General features: G+C 36.6%; 2 protein-coding genes across 3 annotated transcripts in view; both read left to right on the forward strand.

The window, feature by feature from the left end:
• Positions 1-1,637: 1,637 nt before the first annotated feature.
• Positions 1,638-2,486, forward strand: LOC113240350. Its single transcript, XM_026477631.1, has one exon. It carries the CDS (start codon positions 1,638-1,640, stop codon positions 2,484-2,486), a length of 849 nt encoding a protein of 282 aa, XP_026333416.1.
• Positions 2,487-6,488: 4,002 nt separating this feature from the next.
• LOC113240343 overlaps positions 6,489-17,503 on the forward strand; it is a 24,647-nt gene continuing 13,632 nt past the window's right edge. For both annotated transcript variants that reach the window (XM_026477621.1, XM_026477620.1), the window contains exon 1: positions 6,489-8,015. In XM_026477621.1, coding sequence (XP_026333406.1) covers positions 7,043-8,015 — 973 coding nt within the window. In that variant the 5' untranslated portion in view covers positions 6,489-7,042. The remainder of the gene's footprint in view (positions 8,016-17,503) is intronic.

Genomic DNA, 17,503 nt, shown 5'->3' on the forward strand with positions numbered 1-17,503 from the left:
TTGTAATGTAATTTCAAGTTGAATTTCATACAGTTCGCGGTTTAAGATAGAGTTAGAAAACGTTAGAACTTCTCCCAATGATAGACCTCCCAAAACACTACGAAATTCATAATTTTACACAATTCTAAGGTCACTTTAGATTAAAATTAAATAAATAAGAGCCTCTTTAATACTGCGGTATTCAAATTAAATACTATTTAATAGGATAAAACTAATTTATGTAGAAGAATGTCTAGTTGTACAAAAGACGCCAACTCGCTGCCATTTTTGTTAATTGACATTTCGAGCGTTTAGTTACGATTTCTGTTGTAACAGTATTAAAAATTGCAAACGCCAAAATCATTTAATTTCGTTCTAAAAGTATTTCATTGTAAACGTAACAAATGTTTGTATTTAGCAAAATTAACGGAACGTTATAAACTAATAAAATGAATTTAAAAAAATAACCAGAATTTATGTGTTTCTTCTGCGTCTTGTTATGAGGTTAAAAATGATAATGTAGGAAGGTTTTCTATCGTATGAGATGAGGTATACTATACTTTACTTTGTAGCTGTATTGGATTGGAAGCAGTAAAGTTATAGCATTAGTACCGACCGGCATGCTATGATGGCCGTTTTGACGTTTGTCCGCTCATCAAGTTTCATATTCTTCTTCTTTTTTTAAATATTATGGCCCCATCGAAGTAATCGATGATTTCGCCAATGTCAAATTGAAGAATACGCGCGTTTTTACTCAAAACCTACACAGACTATTACAGAAACAAATTTTAATCAAGTAATTCATAACTACGCGAGCTACGTTGAAGGAGCTATAGTGTTGTCAGTAGTGACGTGCAGTAAAATTTATGGAATGTATAATTTTACGACACAACTCGGCATTTGTTTTCTGAAATTCGAACATTTTAAAAATTAAATCTAATACGATCGTCACTTATAGGATCGCTGGCCAGCGCAACTTCTAACTCCGGCAAACTCGCGTCAAAGCTCAATGCAAAACAAAGCAGTTTCGAATTGACGTTGTTTCGAAAATAACAAACTGATTGTGATAATACAATTTTGACCTGACTTTGAATCTTGGATATTGATACTGCATTACTGTTGACCCTTGCTCGTTAATTTGAACTTTGTTTACACCTATTGTTGTGGATTTCATTGGTATGGCCGAACGTACGCAAAGAACTGTTTTAAACAGTCAGACACGTGAGTTCGTTATACGACTTCGTAACTATTTCGAACGTGAGTCTTTAAATGGAGGACCAATTTTACCTATAACGTCAGTGGTTGACCGTGTAGCTGATGCGCTTAATATTGGACAACGAACAGTTAGACGAATAACTAAAGAAAAATATGGCGAGACTGGCACAGAAGAAAATAAACTTCTCACACCAAAAAGGAGAAAACGATCAAAACCAGTCGTAGGTATCGAGAGCTTTGATGCCGATGCCATCCGAAGACATGTGCACAGCTATTATTTACGTAAGGAGTATCCAACGAGAAAAAAGTTAGTGCAATCATTAAAGGAAGCTGGATTATATTCCGGTGGGGAAAGTTCGCTAGTGAAGATTTTGAAGACCATTGGATTTCGTTACAAACAGTGTAACAAACGCAAAATATTGAAGGAAAGATTTGATGTTATGATGGCAAGGTGTACTTTTTTACGGCAAGTAAAAGAAATTAAAAATTGGCAAAATGTTGTGTTTTTGAACCAAACATGGCTTAATGCAAACCATACTGTAGACTGTTCTTGGACTGATGACGCTGCAGCATCTACGTCTAAAGTTGTTGGAAAAGGGTCGCGGCTTATAATTTGTCACGCCGGAACCATCAACGGATTTGTAAAAGGTTCTCTCATGGCTTTTGCGTCTAAAACTACTGGAGACTATCATGAGGAAATGCATGGAGAAAAATTTACTGAATGGTTTACCTCCATGTTGTGTAGCCTCCCTGAACCATCTATTATAATTATGGACAACGCCCACTCTATGCAAATTGATAAGCCACCTGCCCAATCGCAAAAGAAAACTGACATTGTAGCATGGCTTCAAAAAAATGGCGTAGATGCAAACATAAATATGTTAAAAGCGGAATTAGTCCTGCTTTTAAAAGAAAACAAACCAACCAAGATCCGATACGTAATTGACGAAATAGCTTCAGAACATGGGCACAGAGTTATACGGTTACCACCTTATCATTATGAATACAATGCAATTGTGTTGGTGTGGGCTCAAATTAAGGGATATGCTGCAAGACGCAATACAGAACCCCCATTTACCACAACAAAAATGCTAAAAATTTTGGAAGAAGCTTGTGAACATGTAACTACAGGAGACTGGGAACAGGTCGTGAATAGAACTGTTAAATTAATAAGGGAAGATTATGAAAGAGATGTCAAAATAGATAATATTTTAGAAAATGACCTTATAATTAATGTATTTGATGATAGCAGCGACGACAGTGAAAATAGCAGTATGGACGAATCTGATTAAATATGTACTTTTGTAGCACCATTTTTTCCGCCTCCTTTTGTATAAATTTGTTTTTTGTGTGCAAATAAAGTATAGTATGCAATATGCATCACGTGGTATGCGTATTAATTTTCATTTCAGTATTCGTTTCATTGGAATTTTTATTTTCGTTTTATGTAAAGCTTTTAATCAACTACCCCTTGCAATACTAGCTATAAATCTAAAAACTTATAGATGCGAATCGCATTTGAATATAATATATTTTTTTCGATAACGAATTGAGATTTCACCTCACTATTGTAATTTGTCAAAACAGCCATCATAGCGTGCCGTGCTTCCTATGTGCTTTATGGCCGGTACTATTAATAAACAGGTACAAGTTTAGTGCAAGGTGGAGGCGATATAAGCAAATGTCAAATTAATTTTATTCCTGCACCATAATTCTGTCGCGACGTCCACTAATTAAACCGCGGCTAAGTGACAAAATATTTTTTTGAGATATAAAAAAACCATAACCCAGCTTTATAGTATTGTAAATGTATAGATGATATTTCAACTATGTAGGTATCGTTAGGGTAAGTTCCGATAAGTCGAACACTAACGTGTTTTAACTGTTTTTAAAATAGAATTTTGTGCTCTATCTTTTGCTATTCAAAACGGATATTTGACCATTTGTCACTTAGCCGCGTAACACTTTTTCTACAAATTTTCGAAACTATGAAGGTATGTTAGATAAAGGAATTAATACACAACAATCATAATATCCTCCTCATATTCTTAAACTAAACCCGTAGCTATAATCGGGAACCTCTCAAATTAATCTTTCCATGTTTTGTTATTGTTAGTGACCTCTGCCAAAGTATTTCCGTCGGGGATGAAAAAAGATCCGCTGATCGTATAAGCAACGGCTTTCGCCGTGCAAATTTAGCGCACATTTTGTTTCCAAATGGGTTTATAAATATTTTATATATATTTTTTGTATTTTAAAGTTTGTTATCATAAGTATTCATAGTTTTATTATGTCTGGCCCTTTTAACCGACTTCAAAAAAGGACGAGGTTCTCAATTGGATTGTATGTTTTTTTGTATATATGTTACGCGATAATTTGTGAACTGATTTTGATGATTCTTTTTTGTGGTCCCATTTAAATTTGAAAAAAAAATATTGCACATCTAAGGGTGGCAAACTAGGGGATGAATTCGATTTCGCGCACTTTCCGGTAACCGATTTCAATAAAACTTGGCAAATAAATGTTTACGAACTTTAAAGGTTGGTTTTTTAGTACTCTGTACCATGGACCAATCTGTACTGAGATAATGACAGCTCTATTTATGTTACATCACATTTTACTGGACAATATGACGCCTGCTACATTACAAAATAATATATATGTGCTAAGGATTTCAAAACGGGATAAGGTCACACGAAAAGATTTGGAAATGGTCACGTTTGCAACTGCAAACCCATAGATTATCTATGTGCAAACCGCATACGGTAATATCATCACGATTTTATTGTAATGCCGCGATATTATATTCGTTTGAAGTAATTTGCACACATTTTTAATTTTCAGTTTTATAGCGAAAAAAACGACAGCAGTTGCTGCAAATCTCTTTTGTGCATATATAGTCTTTTTAAGTTTGTTTTATATTTAAATTCTAAATTTAAATGCGATTGTTTTTGGCGCCTTTTCTTTGCTATTATTTTCTATTTTGGATTGATAGTTGTATGTGCTTTTGTAGTAAATTAATAAAATGTAAGTACATTTGCTTTGGTCTGTTTTGCTCACTCTTTCTTAGCACCCACCAGAACCCATTGGTACAGTCCACTACAAATTTTACGTGTTAATTATCGTCTCACACGGATGTTTTTAACAATCATAAATTGCTTTGAAACAAAGTCAGAAAGCGGATATCCTTGCGGCAGCGACGTATTATAGATACGTATGTGCATTACGTACGTAGAATATTGCTATATGAACACAAAGCTTTATAAATAGTAAAATTAGTAAGGTATTGTATCCTATAAATGCAGGTAAGCTAACTACCTCATATGGTAGTTATAACTTCCTATTAAGCCCTACTTTTATTAAAACATTACTTTAATAATACAGAGAGACACGTCGGCCTTGCTTGATTTCTGGAGGTCTTGTTTGTAGGTTCATGGAATCTTTCGTAGATACTTTCACTACAATTCACGATTAGTTAGTTATTTTATACGACTCTCACGGTAATGTACTTGTGTGGTTCTATTCTTAACCGGTAAATGCATGCGGATTTTCCTTTTATAACTGTAACTAAATGTAGTTGTTTGAGTGCTGTGTACGGACCTTCTACTTCGACGTCGGTGCCTGCTAGTTAGAGTTTAGCAATAGTCGGATTGATATGCTTGCTATACTTGTTTACATTTTCATAATTTCGCTTAATTTATACTAAATATAATTAATACAATGAATTAATTTACTTATCAACTACGGATTGAAACTCTATTTGCTTAAAAGAATAAAATATGTAGACTCTTTTAAATAAAAGTAGCATGTAAAACTAAACGTATTTTTATGTGTGTAGAGTTGCTGTAATTACAAGCTCCAGGTATAGTTAAGTTAATATCTATATTTTTATAAAAAATTTTGATTTATTTAGTTATGACAATAAATACATATCTAGCTTATGGGGTGTTACTATTGGAGGATATTGCATGAAGCTATTAACAATATATCACCTTCAAATACCTATAATATCGACTACGTAATTTGTGTCCATACCAACCGACTTACGTCCGTTTCAGTGTTCTACCTACCATAATCTAGAGTGCATAAGTTATGCATTTGTTTGTTACGAAAGAAAGTGGATAATGTAGTACAGTAAAATAACTTGAAAATAAACATCAATAGGCATTAAGGTTCGAAGTTTTGTTTTCATTTAAACTGACTGAATATAACAGGCAACAATAGGCCGAACCATGTACATAATTACTTCATCTATCCATTTGTTCATCTTTTCATTTAATATATAAACAAAACAATTTATTATTAATTGTATAAACTAGCACGAAATAATGCAAAAGATGTAATAAAAGAAATATTTAATTTGCATTTTAATACAGCACGTGACTAAATGACAATTTAGTACGACACACGAGACAAGGTTTGACTACCATGAATGCCAGTTCTAGGATCTAGTTCTACGGTAACAAATAAAAGACAGTCAATCAAAATGATAACTTATCAAGTCTAGAGATAAGCTGATAAGAAGTTTGCGACCCAATTTCATAACTTATAAAACTTATGGCTAACTCTATTCTATTACCAAGCTACTTTATCGAAGTACTTCCTTAGTTCCATCAAAAAAACCGCTAAGTAGGTGTACCAACTTTCTCATAAGTAGGTTAGAAGTGCTTACGTAAATTTGTAATTGCATTATGTACCTACCTACATTCTCTTTACGTCTATAGTAAAATACCTAAACATTTGACATCTACCTTTTATATAACTCCATCTCGCTCACTCATGCAGGGGATTATTGTTCGTGGAATGCGCGCGTCGAATAGTCTCGTTACACCGAGTTCGTAAGAGCGAAGTTAGTTGTTTTTACGTAACGTTGCTACTTTATGCCGTATGAAATAGAGTCGATTTTAGTAACGCACATTAAGAGGCTGTACCCAACGACCAAAAAAACTTATGTAACGAGACTACCCATAGTGACTATTTTGTAAGGTACATTCATAAATTTTATTTAGGATCTGAAGCATTAGTTTTGATTCAATTACGAGTAATTATGATAAAAATTATTATTTTTTGGCTGGTTGGTTTAGGAAAATTTATAGGGTAGTTGAATCAAAAATGGACCAGTAGGTATTAGAACAAAAATTAAGTCCTTGAGAACTAGTCTCGTGGGGAGTGCGTCTACGTCATCAGCGGAACTTTTTGTAGTTATGTATGACCGCTAGCAATGCCCCGATTGGCCAACAAAGCCTTGTTGGCGGCCATTTTGAACGATGCTGAGTCACCAAAAGGTGAAAAATGTATGAATTAATGCGCACTCCCCACGAGACTATACAACGGTATTGGGCATTTCCCTCTTGAACACAAAATTTGGGTTTCATGTTCCCCTACCTACCACAGCGCGATAACAAAATTGTAGCTTTTCGATAGAAATACTTGTGGAAAGGTTTCGTAAATAACATTATATGATTTACGAATAGCCGGGAAAATAGTTTTTCAAAAAGTTATAGTGGTCGAGTTGTGGAAGTTTATTTTCTAACCAAACAGCGTTCGAGCCTCATTTCGTGCATAGTGGTACTCAAGTACATGATGAAAAAGTGCAGTGTGTGATTAAAAAATCTTTATCTCCGGAAGCTTAATGCAAGGCGGGTGTTTATCTGTCAAATTAGTGAAGTAATAGATACGTAAACTTGATGTTGCGTGTAGAGCAGTGCCAATGTTTACGCCGAAGTTGACTGAAACCTATCAATGTATTGGATCAGGATGTAGCCCAGGTGCATTATGAGCTGTGAGGAATACATTAAGTATAAAAGGTACGAGGCTTTAACATAGTTCCCGCGCAAACGGTGTCAAGATGACAGAACCATTGATCAAGGTGAAGCAAGAGCGGCCCGATGAGGCCGAAATCAGGGAGATGGCCGCCAAAATGGTGGAGGCTAATAAGGCCAAGGCGCTGGCGGCGTCGGTGGCTGCCGCGCGCCCTCCACCTGGAGCCCTAGTGGGAATACCACCACCCGGAGCCGGTGGGCAATTGGGGATTCTGAATTTCCTGAATCGGAAACCAGGAGTTCCGGGCACTGTCCCAAACGTGGCAGAGCAGCGGCCGGTGTCCGACGCCGAGAAGAAGCTTCCGGCGCCCGACGAAGCCAGTTGGAAAGGTCATTTCGGCTGGGATATGCTGGGCAAGTGCCACATCCCCTACATCTATCGGTCCGGCGGCGAGAAGTACGTTGCTGTACGGATGGTGGAGATTAAGCTCCTCAACAAGTACCTGAATTACCTTCATGCAGACATCTACTCGTGTACATGCATCAGAAGTTACTACATCACCGAGATTGAGGCCCGGTTATTAAATGAGATAAATAATAGGCATTGTGACAGTCAATTTGGCCGAGACCCCTTTACTCAAAAGGACTTAGTAGTGAGGTTATCAGACGCTTATGAGTTCTACAACTTCCTAGACGTATGTTACAATAAGTTACTCCGTGGCACGACCAATACAAAGGACAAATGTGGTTTTATTAGGATTAATAAAGAGTCAGTTGTACCTTATACTGTTCGGGACAATCAGAAGTTTGTTCCTCTATTTTATTTTGAAGGTGAAACGGACAATTTGAAATTAAAAGCAGACCAACTGAAGGGATGGGACCTGTCTTACTTAAAGTTTTGTTGCAAAGTGCAGGGGATCCGCAATGAATTGTTTGCCAGTGAGACGTGTTCAGTGATCAGTTTGACAGACATTAAAACTTATTTCCCTCCTGGTACGGAATTTGAAGAATATTGGCCCAACAAAGTTGTGGACTCACAGCTCTTGATCTCAGCTAAGGGTAAGGAAAATTTAATTTAATTAGTAATTGTTGAGGCTGCCGTGCACCTGCAAAGTTTGCATTTAGTGAAATAGCAGCAAGTTTGATTATAGACAAATCAAATTGAAAAACTTTATTTCATAGGTTACCTACCAAATTACACTTGAAATCATCAAATTGATTAGTAATAACTATTTATTAAAAAAACCAACTTCAAAAATTTGTGGAATTACATATATTTGCCAAGTTTTATTGAAATTGATTACAAGATTTATCCCCTAATTGGCCACACTTAAGAGGTGGAATATCTTCTTAAAATTTAAATGGGACCAATACTGAGTAAAATATTGAGTACCTCCTGTTTTGAAGTCAGCGAATAACTACTATTCACTTATAAGACGGATACTCCTAAGAAAAATTTGTAAAATCTCTAGAGGTAGTTTTCTGTACGCAGCATGGAGTCACATCAAGAGCTCTTGGCTATGGCATAGTTTAAGGATAACATCAAACCTGCGAGGTTCTGAAAAAAATTGAAGGCATAATAATATGAAGTCACAAACTTTCATTGAATGGATGAAAAATTAGCCAAGTCTCTCCTGTAGGTGATTTCTATCCAGTACTGTCTAAATCAGTGCTTACAACATCAACGGAGGCAGCATACAATTAAAAAAAATTACATTACAATGTAGAAACTTGATCTTAAGTTTCTGATATCAAAATTTTCAGTTAAATCCTTTTGTGACAAAATCTTAAAATATGAATATCTATATATTTTATCTGAAAAAGTCTGTATTTTTGTTCACTTCTAAATACATATAAATGGTTTTATTATTAAAACTCATCCTTGAACACGTAAAAGACGCTTCGCAAAATGAAAAATTACATATCTCTTAATAGTACATAGAATATCCTTTAGATTGTCTACAAGTGTTTTGAGGGATGATACAGGTTGATACAATTACTTGTTAATGTTTCAGATACGTAATTTATTTGAACTTTAACATGAAACTATCTTCAGTAGATAATAGGTACTTGGGTATGTTGTGGTGGTAATGTGCCAAAGTGCCAACCAGTAACCAAATCAAAAACTCCAGTAACTGAGTAACTACACTACCCAGAACACTCAAAGCAAAATCAATGTTCAAATATTGGTATCAAAATTATTTCTATCGAAATTGGATTTTCGTAATACTAGTAATTTTTTTTTAAATTTAGTTCAATTTATTTCTATAAGAGCGGTTGGTTACTCAGCGAATTTTAGCAGCGCGCCTGCGACGATTCAGCCGCACACACACAACGACAACGTTAAGAAGCGATATTGTGATGATTATTTTTTGTTGGAAAGAGGTTACCTCAGTATTGATCCCATTTAAATTTGAAAAAAATATTTCACCTATAAGGGTTACAAACATGTTACGAGCTAGAGGAAGAATCAGGTTTCGCGCCCTTACCGGTAACCGATTTCAATAAACCTTGGCAAATAGATGTAATTCCACGAATTTCCGACGTCGGTTTTTTTTAGTACTCCGTACCTGTTAAGAATGATTCAACATAAACGGCGGCATCGATGCAACCGCCTGGAAATTGCTAGTGTCGCGATACTGTGAAACGCGCGTTTGTGTTGCTGCTAAACCTCTCCTAGTGTAACCGCTCTTAAAGAAACACAACATTTTAATTACAATTAGGTGTCTAATTTATGATGTCCTGTACAATCAGAAATCTGTTGATTGTTTAATTTTCATACTTATTGAATTAAACATAAGTACAATTAAAGATTTTGTGTCTGATCTTTGTGCTACTAATTAAAGACTAGATAATACTAGGTTATTATATATATTTACATATTTTTCGCGCCACCTTGAACAATTAAACTTGCTGTAGACGGCGACGTGGTCATTGAATTTAAAATGGGTACAAGGAAACTTTAAATAAAAAAATTAAATTAATTAACTATTGTGACTTCTTGCTTTATCTCCGAAAGACGAAAAAACAAAAGCTATTCTCAACGAGATAAAAAAAACGACGACAGCGCCAGAAAAGATAAATCGGAAAGTACAGTCGGCGACAAAATAGATGCACAAACTTGAAGAAATAGATTTACACAACTAGTTCTAACCGTGTTGCCGACCGTACTCGTTATAAAACTTGAGGAAATCTAATAATAGTAAGAAGTTACTCAGTAAAGATAAAGATATCACACTTTTGTTTCGTGGTAATAATTGACGTATAGGACAATACACGACAAGGAAAAAATAAATCCCTTTCACGTAAATGTTGATTATCTATTAGATAGCTAATAAACCATATAATAAAACTCCTTAAAATATGATTAATGAATGCGAAACCTTCGAAAAATCCTTGACATGATAAATAATATTGTTGACTACACGCACGGCATGGTATAAGACTTGCCAGTTATTTCGTAATAATAAAAATTTATTGTAGAATATTTTATAATTACGAAGAAAACGGCAAAGGTTTTGTAAGGCAACCATAGTTTACACAGGACTCTTACGAACAGGCGTGTAGCTTACCATTAGGTACACGACTTGTTCGTATCGTCACTTGATATTTATAAAAAAAACAATTTTTCAAAAATTCGTAAACCCGAATGTATGCAGGTGTCCTACTACACGTCTTCCTGAACCCCGTAGCTTTGGAAGTTGGTATGGTATAACGGCCTGAATGCAGTTTTCATTCATGTACCTGTAGATACTTCTGACGAAATAACAATATGACCGTATTATCCATGTTACTTAGTGAAAATCTGATTTGAATTCCGCAGCTCGCTTTCGTAGCGCTTATTTCGCATGTGGTGCAAAGTAGGGGCCTGGAAACTTAGCGTCTTTTAGGGTTTACTGAACTTTGGCGAGTGACCTCGACACTCAAAGGTATATTCTGCCTTTCAATAGGCCACACCGGAGTATTGTAGTACGCTCTACGTAGAGGGAGCTTTAGAAGTTATACCATAACATATGAGTACCATATTTCTCTAGAAAGCATTAGAATTTCTGGGTCCCTGAACAGTCTCATATCTTTCTACATAAGTTTTGTTTATAGTGTCCCTCCCTATCAACCTCTTGGTTATGCGGGAAGGGCACTATGACCTGTGCAAGCGAACTTGCACAGGGACCGTCTAAGTCAGGTCCTAACCCCGGATCAGCACGTTTGCACGCACTTCATCCGGTTCTCTGTAAGGCTAGTGCCTTAGGTGAGCCTACCCGGGTGCACGTACAGCACCCTCCCTATTTTCCAGATAGGTACCTGAGCTGGTAGGCACGCTCACTTCCCGTCGCGCTCCGCACGACTAACGGTTGCCATCGCTGAGACGCCGACTCTAAGCCGACTTCCAAATTTCCTCATTGGTGGCGGAGCTGTAAGGCACGCTCACTTCCCGACGCCGAATGAACAGCGTCTCTCCAGTTCCGAAATTACTACGCGGCCGGAGCGACCGGAAGATGTCTAGCTCATCTTTTACTAGCTCTCCGGGCTAGTGCCGGAGATGCCAAGTGGCAGAGTCCTGCGACAATGTCCGGACATAGCCACCGACTGAAGGAGCAACTCACGTGCCCCGCGCGTCTCCTCGCCTCAGCCCCTCAACTAGACCGCTACTAAGACGCGCTAGCTGCGCGTTGGACGAACGCCCCGGTCACTGGGTCCCTGGACAGTCTAAACTAGGAGCCTTCAATTCGCCTCATTGAAGTTTCCGGAGACCGGATGGCCGGCAACTTCTTCCCTCAAGGGGAAACATTGCCAGACATCTGGGCACAATACCCCAGGTTGCATTCATTGATGGCATTTTCTACCTTTAACTAGATGACTTGAAGACAAAATAAATTATTTTTTCTTTTCTTCTATATTATTATGCATGTTAGTACACTATTTCCTATTTTTAAATATATACGTGACTTAGGTATAGTTTTTCTCAGAATCAATAAAACAATACATTTATTGTAGATTATCATCTTTCCATAGCTCCAGTTTCATATTAACCATAAAGTTTAGATTATCCTATATTAACGTCACACTCTTGAAAAGCGTACGATGTAGCTTCATTGTGCTTATTAACTATGAAAAAAAGTCCCGTGTAATAAAAAAAATAAAGTAAATATTTTTCTTGTGTAGTATATTAAGCATATTTAATATACTGTTTCCTTTCCTTAATGACATATCTAAAGTAATTAAATTCAGCAATTTTCCCATTATTCACAAATAGCTTTTACGATATTAAAGATATGACATTACTACACTATAGACGACATTCGACCGCGTGAACCCCGCACCGGGGATTGACCCTTTTAATCATTCGCGTTTTCCGTCACAAAAGTTCACCACGAGTTTAGCACATGCGAACCCAGTTTCACCACTCTAAAATTCCGAAATCGCCGAATGTCGCAACGAGGTTTTTAGACGAAACTGTACCGTTATTTAACGGTATAAAAAAGGAGAGTTTAAACTCGTCTGCTTAATATTAAAAAAAAAGTTTGCTTTAGTTTTTTTAACCAATGTTCTTGCCGATGTCGCGGTCAAATCGTTAACTACTCCAGAGTTATTTTCGGTGTTATGCATGCGGTCGTCCCTAAAATAAATGTTTATTTCTGGCTGTTTTTATGGATGCCTTAAACTACAACCGCTACAAGGCATATTAAAGCTTAAACTAAACGCGTATTCAGTATATTACGTATTTACTACATTGACGTAAACTGTAAAAAACACAATATAGCTTGATAACTTTTATTACCTGAGTTACGTTAGGTATACTCGCTACGAAAAGGTCCATTCGGTTTTTTTTTTCACACTTTTGTTAGTAAGTCAATAACTTAGCAACAAGAATTAAATTGGGAGTCTGTAAGTATTATTCCTCTCTCTTGATTAACGTAAGTAGCGGTTGCCATTGCAATCTGTAAAGTTCCTTAATTGTAAACGCACTACGCTTGAGATTTATAAAAACTAAGCAAAAATGGCGAACTTAGCAAGTTTGTCGTATTTAAAAAACGAAGTTCAAGCGAGAATTTAAACTTTGAATTTAAATAAATAAATAAAAATAAAATAAAATTCATATATTTCGGGCAGCAAAAACCCATATTATAGACAATACATTCACTACACATTACATTATTATTACCTGAAATTTAATGCAGGTAATAATAATGTAAATTAAAATTTTTTTCGCCAGAAATAAAAATTTACTTCGCAATTTCTTGCTTAAACTTGGGCAAAGTTCGTTTTGTAAATACGATGAACTTAGCTCGCAATTTTTGCTTAGTCGAAGTAAGGCTCAATTTACATTGCGGCGGAATGGAATGGAATCGTCAATTTCGCCTTTACACAGCGCGGCTTGAGGCTGCAGTATTTCGTCGACGTTCGACGTCACACTGCGCCTGTCTTCGCGCCACTTTCCGCGGATTCGCCAGGCGTGTCGCCGACAGCAGGCGCGACATGATTTTTGGCTCGTATCTAGTGAGTGCGTTACACAATCGATCATAAAGTTCATTACGCTATGTACAATATCGTTACGAAAATTAGCTTCCATTCCGTTCCGCCGCAACATAAATTGAGCCTTAAAGTTCGTTTTAAAAATCTCAGTCTTAGTCTTTAAATTTAAATGTGTATACTAACGTATAATTTTGATTCTTTTACCAGTTCCCATCCTAAATCGTGTATCAATTTTACCACTTAAACCTAATAATATTTGTATACTTGGTACTTGGTGTAACGGGCTGATGTCCGCAACTCGACGCCAAGGCGCCTATTTTGCGCCTAATATTTGTAAATTCGGGCCTTTCGGGCCTTTCGTTTTTCTTTCGCCTTAACTTGTACAATGTAAATTCTTGGACCGAGTAAATCTATTATTATTGCTCCCGATTGGAGGTTTACAACCTTTTCAATCTGATTCATTTTAACGAGGACTTCCATATGCGTTTTAGTTATCTTTGAGGTGACCGCGGTAACGAACAGCGATAGCAAATACGTTTTTGAGATCGTTTTTTTAAGGTATAATTATGTTTTTTTTTAATTTTGAACAGTTTACAATGTGGAATATTCTAAATAAATAAATTAAACAAATTTTCGGAATAGCACTTGACACTCATTCTAACGATGTTATTGACTTACAATTATATGGAGGTCGGGTGCGCGCTAAAAAGTGTCCGAACTTACAGGGCGTTAAAATCGTATACAGAGCGTCATTCACGCTCTAGTCTTCGTTTGTTCGACTGACAGCGAAGCAAGCAAAATTAGATAGTACTGCGATGACATTACAATTTAAATTCAACGTTTTAGCTTTTTCATGTTCCTTGACATGTCACTACGTTTAAATAGGTTGACTTGGGACATTTTTTTCGTGGTTTTTGTATTAGACCCGTCGTCCATTTATTTGTAAGTCAATGAACGACGTATTATATTTATAAAACAGGTAGACATAGGATGATTAGTGAAGAACGTTCGCTTTTGAAACCGAGTAAGGTCGTACGTCGTGCATAATTACAACAAAAATGTCAGGTATGGAAGTTAGTGAGATAATCGACGACACTACCTTTACTTGCTCTACCTTATACCCTGGTATTTAGTGGGTATGTCCTCCACCTGGAAGGCTAGTCCGACATAACCCTTGGGGCTCAAGGGTATGCATAAAGCATTACCCCGTAAACAAAAAAAATCATACACCCTGAAATTCTTTCACCCTAGATAGATGCATCAGACCTAACGTTTTGTTGTCCAACGTGCCGATATCAAATTCGACTTCCGGCATTCCGGCACGTCTTATTCAAGCAATAGCATCGTATAAGACAAGTATGGTAACTCCATACAAACGTAGAAGCGCGGCGTGTATGTGTGCACGCCTCTCTCGTGCCATGTACGTACGCACACATTCGCATAATCTCGCGGTGCACTTGAGTTGCACAGCGCGTATCGCACGCTCCTTTCATTACAGAATTTAAGCGCACTCTCGGTGTTCAAAATATTTTTCCGTGTGAAATTTCTAATTTTTTAAATTTATATATGTATATATAAACTCACATTTTATTTCTATTTCATGATCATACTCCCATAAACGAGGTTTTGATTCGCGATGCTGGTATAAAAGAATCAGTACGTATGTACTGCATCTGACAAAGGTTTTTTTTTTATAACATCAAGTGACGGGACGAACAAGCCTGATGATAAGCAACACGCCAGTCCATAACAGTTACAGTGCCACTCAGAGCTTTAAATTGCAAAGTTCTGAGGGGCATTACCACTGCGCCCGTCACCCTGAGACATAAGTTGACAAGTCCCATGTGCCTGTAATTTCACCAGCACCCTTACCCTTCAAAACCGGAACACAGTAATGCTGATATTACTGCTTGGCGGCAGAAATAGGTAAGGTGGCAGTACTACCCTGGACGAACTGTTTCACAAGGAGGTCTACTGCTGCTAAAAGTTTCAATATACCACAAGAATACTGTGATGAATACCTTAGTTTTTTCAAAATATGTTTCTAAACTGTACCTAAAATAATAATGTGACAACCCTACGCTGTGAACGACATGTAGACGTCATAGGCGAGAGTTGCACCATTTATCATATCATTCTATGGCAATAGTGTGCACCGCATATAAGCTCCTAAATACAACAAACTAGTCATCTGCCAAACAATGGCTCAGTCGGTTTTATCTTCATCCCATAACATAAACAACGTACAATTAGAAGTTTGGAGTATTTCGTTTTTGCCAAATTTCAAGACGCTTAGACTTACATTGAACTTTATAATACTTGTCACACTTTTTGTGATAACATTACCTTCTTATTCACATAGCTAGGTGCAGTCAAGGGCATTGCATAATACTTTCCATTTGTAAGGTTTAAGATTGAATTTCGTACAAAACAGTTGAAGCTAGTTATGTTGTTGATTGTCCTTTGTTCTTTTCATCGATACTAATGTCTACAGTTGTTTGGGTTTTTACGTAATGACGACAGCAATACTGAAAAGAAATAACTAGAAAAAACACTGTGGTCTCGCCAATCTGTATAGATATGTTTAGTGGTTAAAAAATGCCTATATATTTTTATTGTGTACTTTTAATACGACACGCGTACACGGAGTACCTAAAGATTTGAAAAAAATAAACTTAGAAAATTTTATGTATTTTTATGGATGACGTGTGTATGAACTGAGCGAGTCTCTAGGATACGCGAGTTGTAGTTCTCTTCTTTATTTACTTAATTAGTAGTGCTCTTCTTGTAAGCATAAGATAAGCGGAATGCAAGCGAATTTTTGTAACGATATTGCACATAGCATAATGAACTTAGCTTAATGAAAAAAGCTTCCATTCCGTCTCGTCGCAATATAAATTGAGCCTAAGAGATAACGAGTTTGATGCCTGATAATCTGTCAGCACTAAGTGTGATTTCCCGTATACCAAAATCCGGTATAGATCCATGGTTTAATATATCCGCTATTGTCAGGGATCGGAATAGGTCATTGACTTACAAATAAATGGACGACGGGTCTAATACAAAAACCACGAAAAAAATGTCCCAAGTCAACCTATTTAAACGTAGTGACATGTAAAGGAATATGAAAAAGCTAAAACGTTGAATTTAAATTGTAATGTCATCGCAGTACTGTCTAATTTTGCTTGCTTCGCTTTCAGTCGAACAAACGAAGACTAAAGCGTGAATGACGCTCTGTATACGATTTTAACGCCCTATAAGTTCGTACACTTTTTAGCGCGGACCCGATGTCCATATAATTGTAAGTCAATGGAATAGGTACAGTTTTTTTACGTAAACTTCGAGGAACATATAGACAGAAAATGGAGGCTGCCTCTTCGGGATTCGGGAAATCACTCAAGTACATTAAAAATTGACGTAACTGGGGACAGGCAGGTACACTATATTTATCTTAACTTTGCAACACTGTGGGTCGGATCAGCGATATTGCGGACATTGGATTTTTTTCACGATCTTTTATTTTACGCCTTATCTTGGTCCCGCACTGGGGAAACCCTGTACCGTGGGTGCCATGACACACACATAGACAAATTACACCCAAAATCACGAGATAAATAAATGTAGGGAACTCTCGAAACTCTGCGTGACAAATCAGCGAGGCAACCGTTCGGCCACGGAGTCAGTTAATGTAAAAGTATACATCTACAATATCCGCATTAGTTAAATACACTTGTTTGATCCCTGTATCGGCATGTACTTTACTTTTTTAGTTACATATATTTGTGATTGTGATAAAACCAGCATGTCGAAGAAAGTTTCACAACTCTTTGAAAGAGTGTGAATTGTCCACTTAGAGAAACCCGTGCCCAACAGAGAGATATGTAAAACGTTAACGATGACATCAGTCCATGCTAAAAAAAACTTCATGTTGTGATTTATTCTATTAAGAATCTTACTTCAAATCAATCACAACACTATTTGAAATTCGATGTAAAAATATATCGACTGAACATTCTTAAATCAGTATTACAATATCCTGACCATTAATGAAATCATCTCATTGTGCGGGGAGG

Source organism: Hyposmocoma kahamanoa, unplaced genomic scaffold (assembly GCF_003589595.1).
Source record: "Hyposmocoma kahamanoa isolate Upper Pololo Valley unplaced genomic scaffold, ASM358959v1 134, whole genome shotgun sequence".
NCBI classification, from domain to species: domain Eukaryota; kingdom Metazoa; phylum Arthropoda; class Insecta; order Lepidoptera; family Cosmopterigidae; genus Hyposmocoma; species Hyposmocoma kahamanoa.

Coding starts and splice junctions, on each gene's coding strand:
- LOC113240350 (XM_026477631.1), top strand. CDS start 1,638: ATGGCAAGGTGTACTTTTTTACGGCAAGTAAAAGAAATTAAAAATTGG.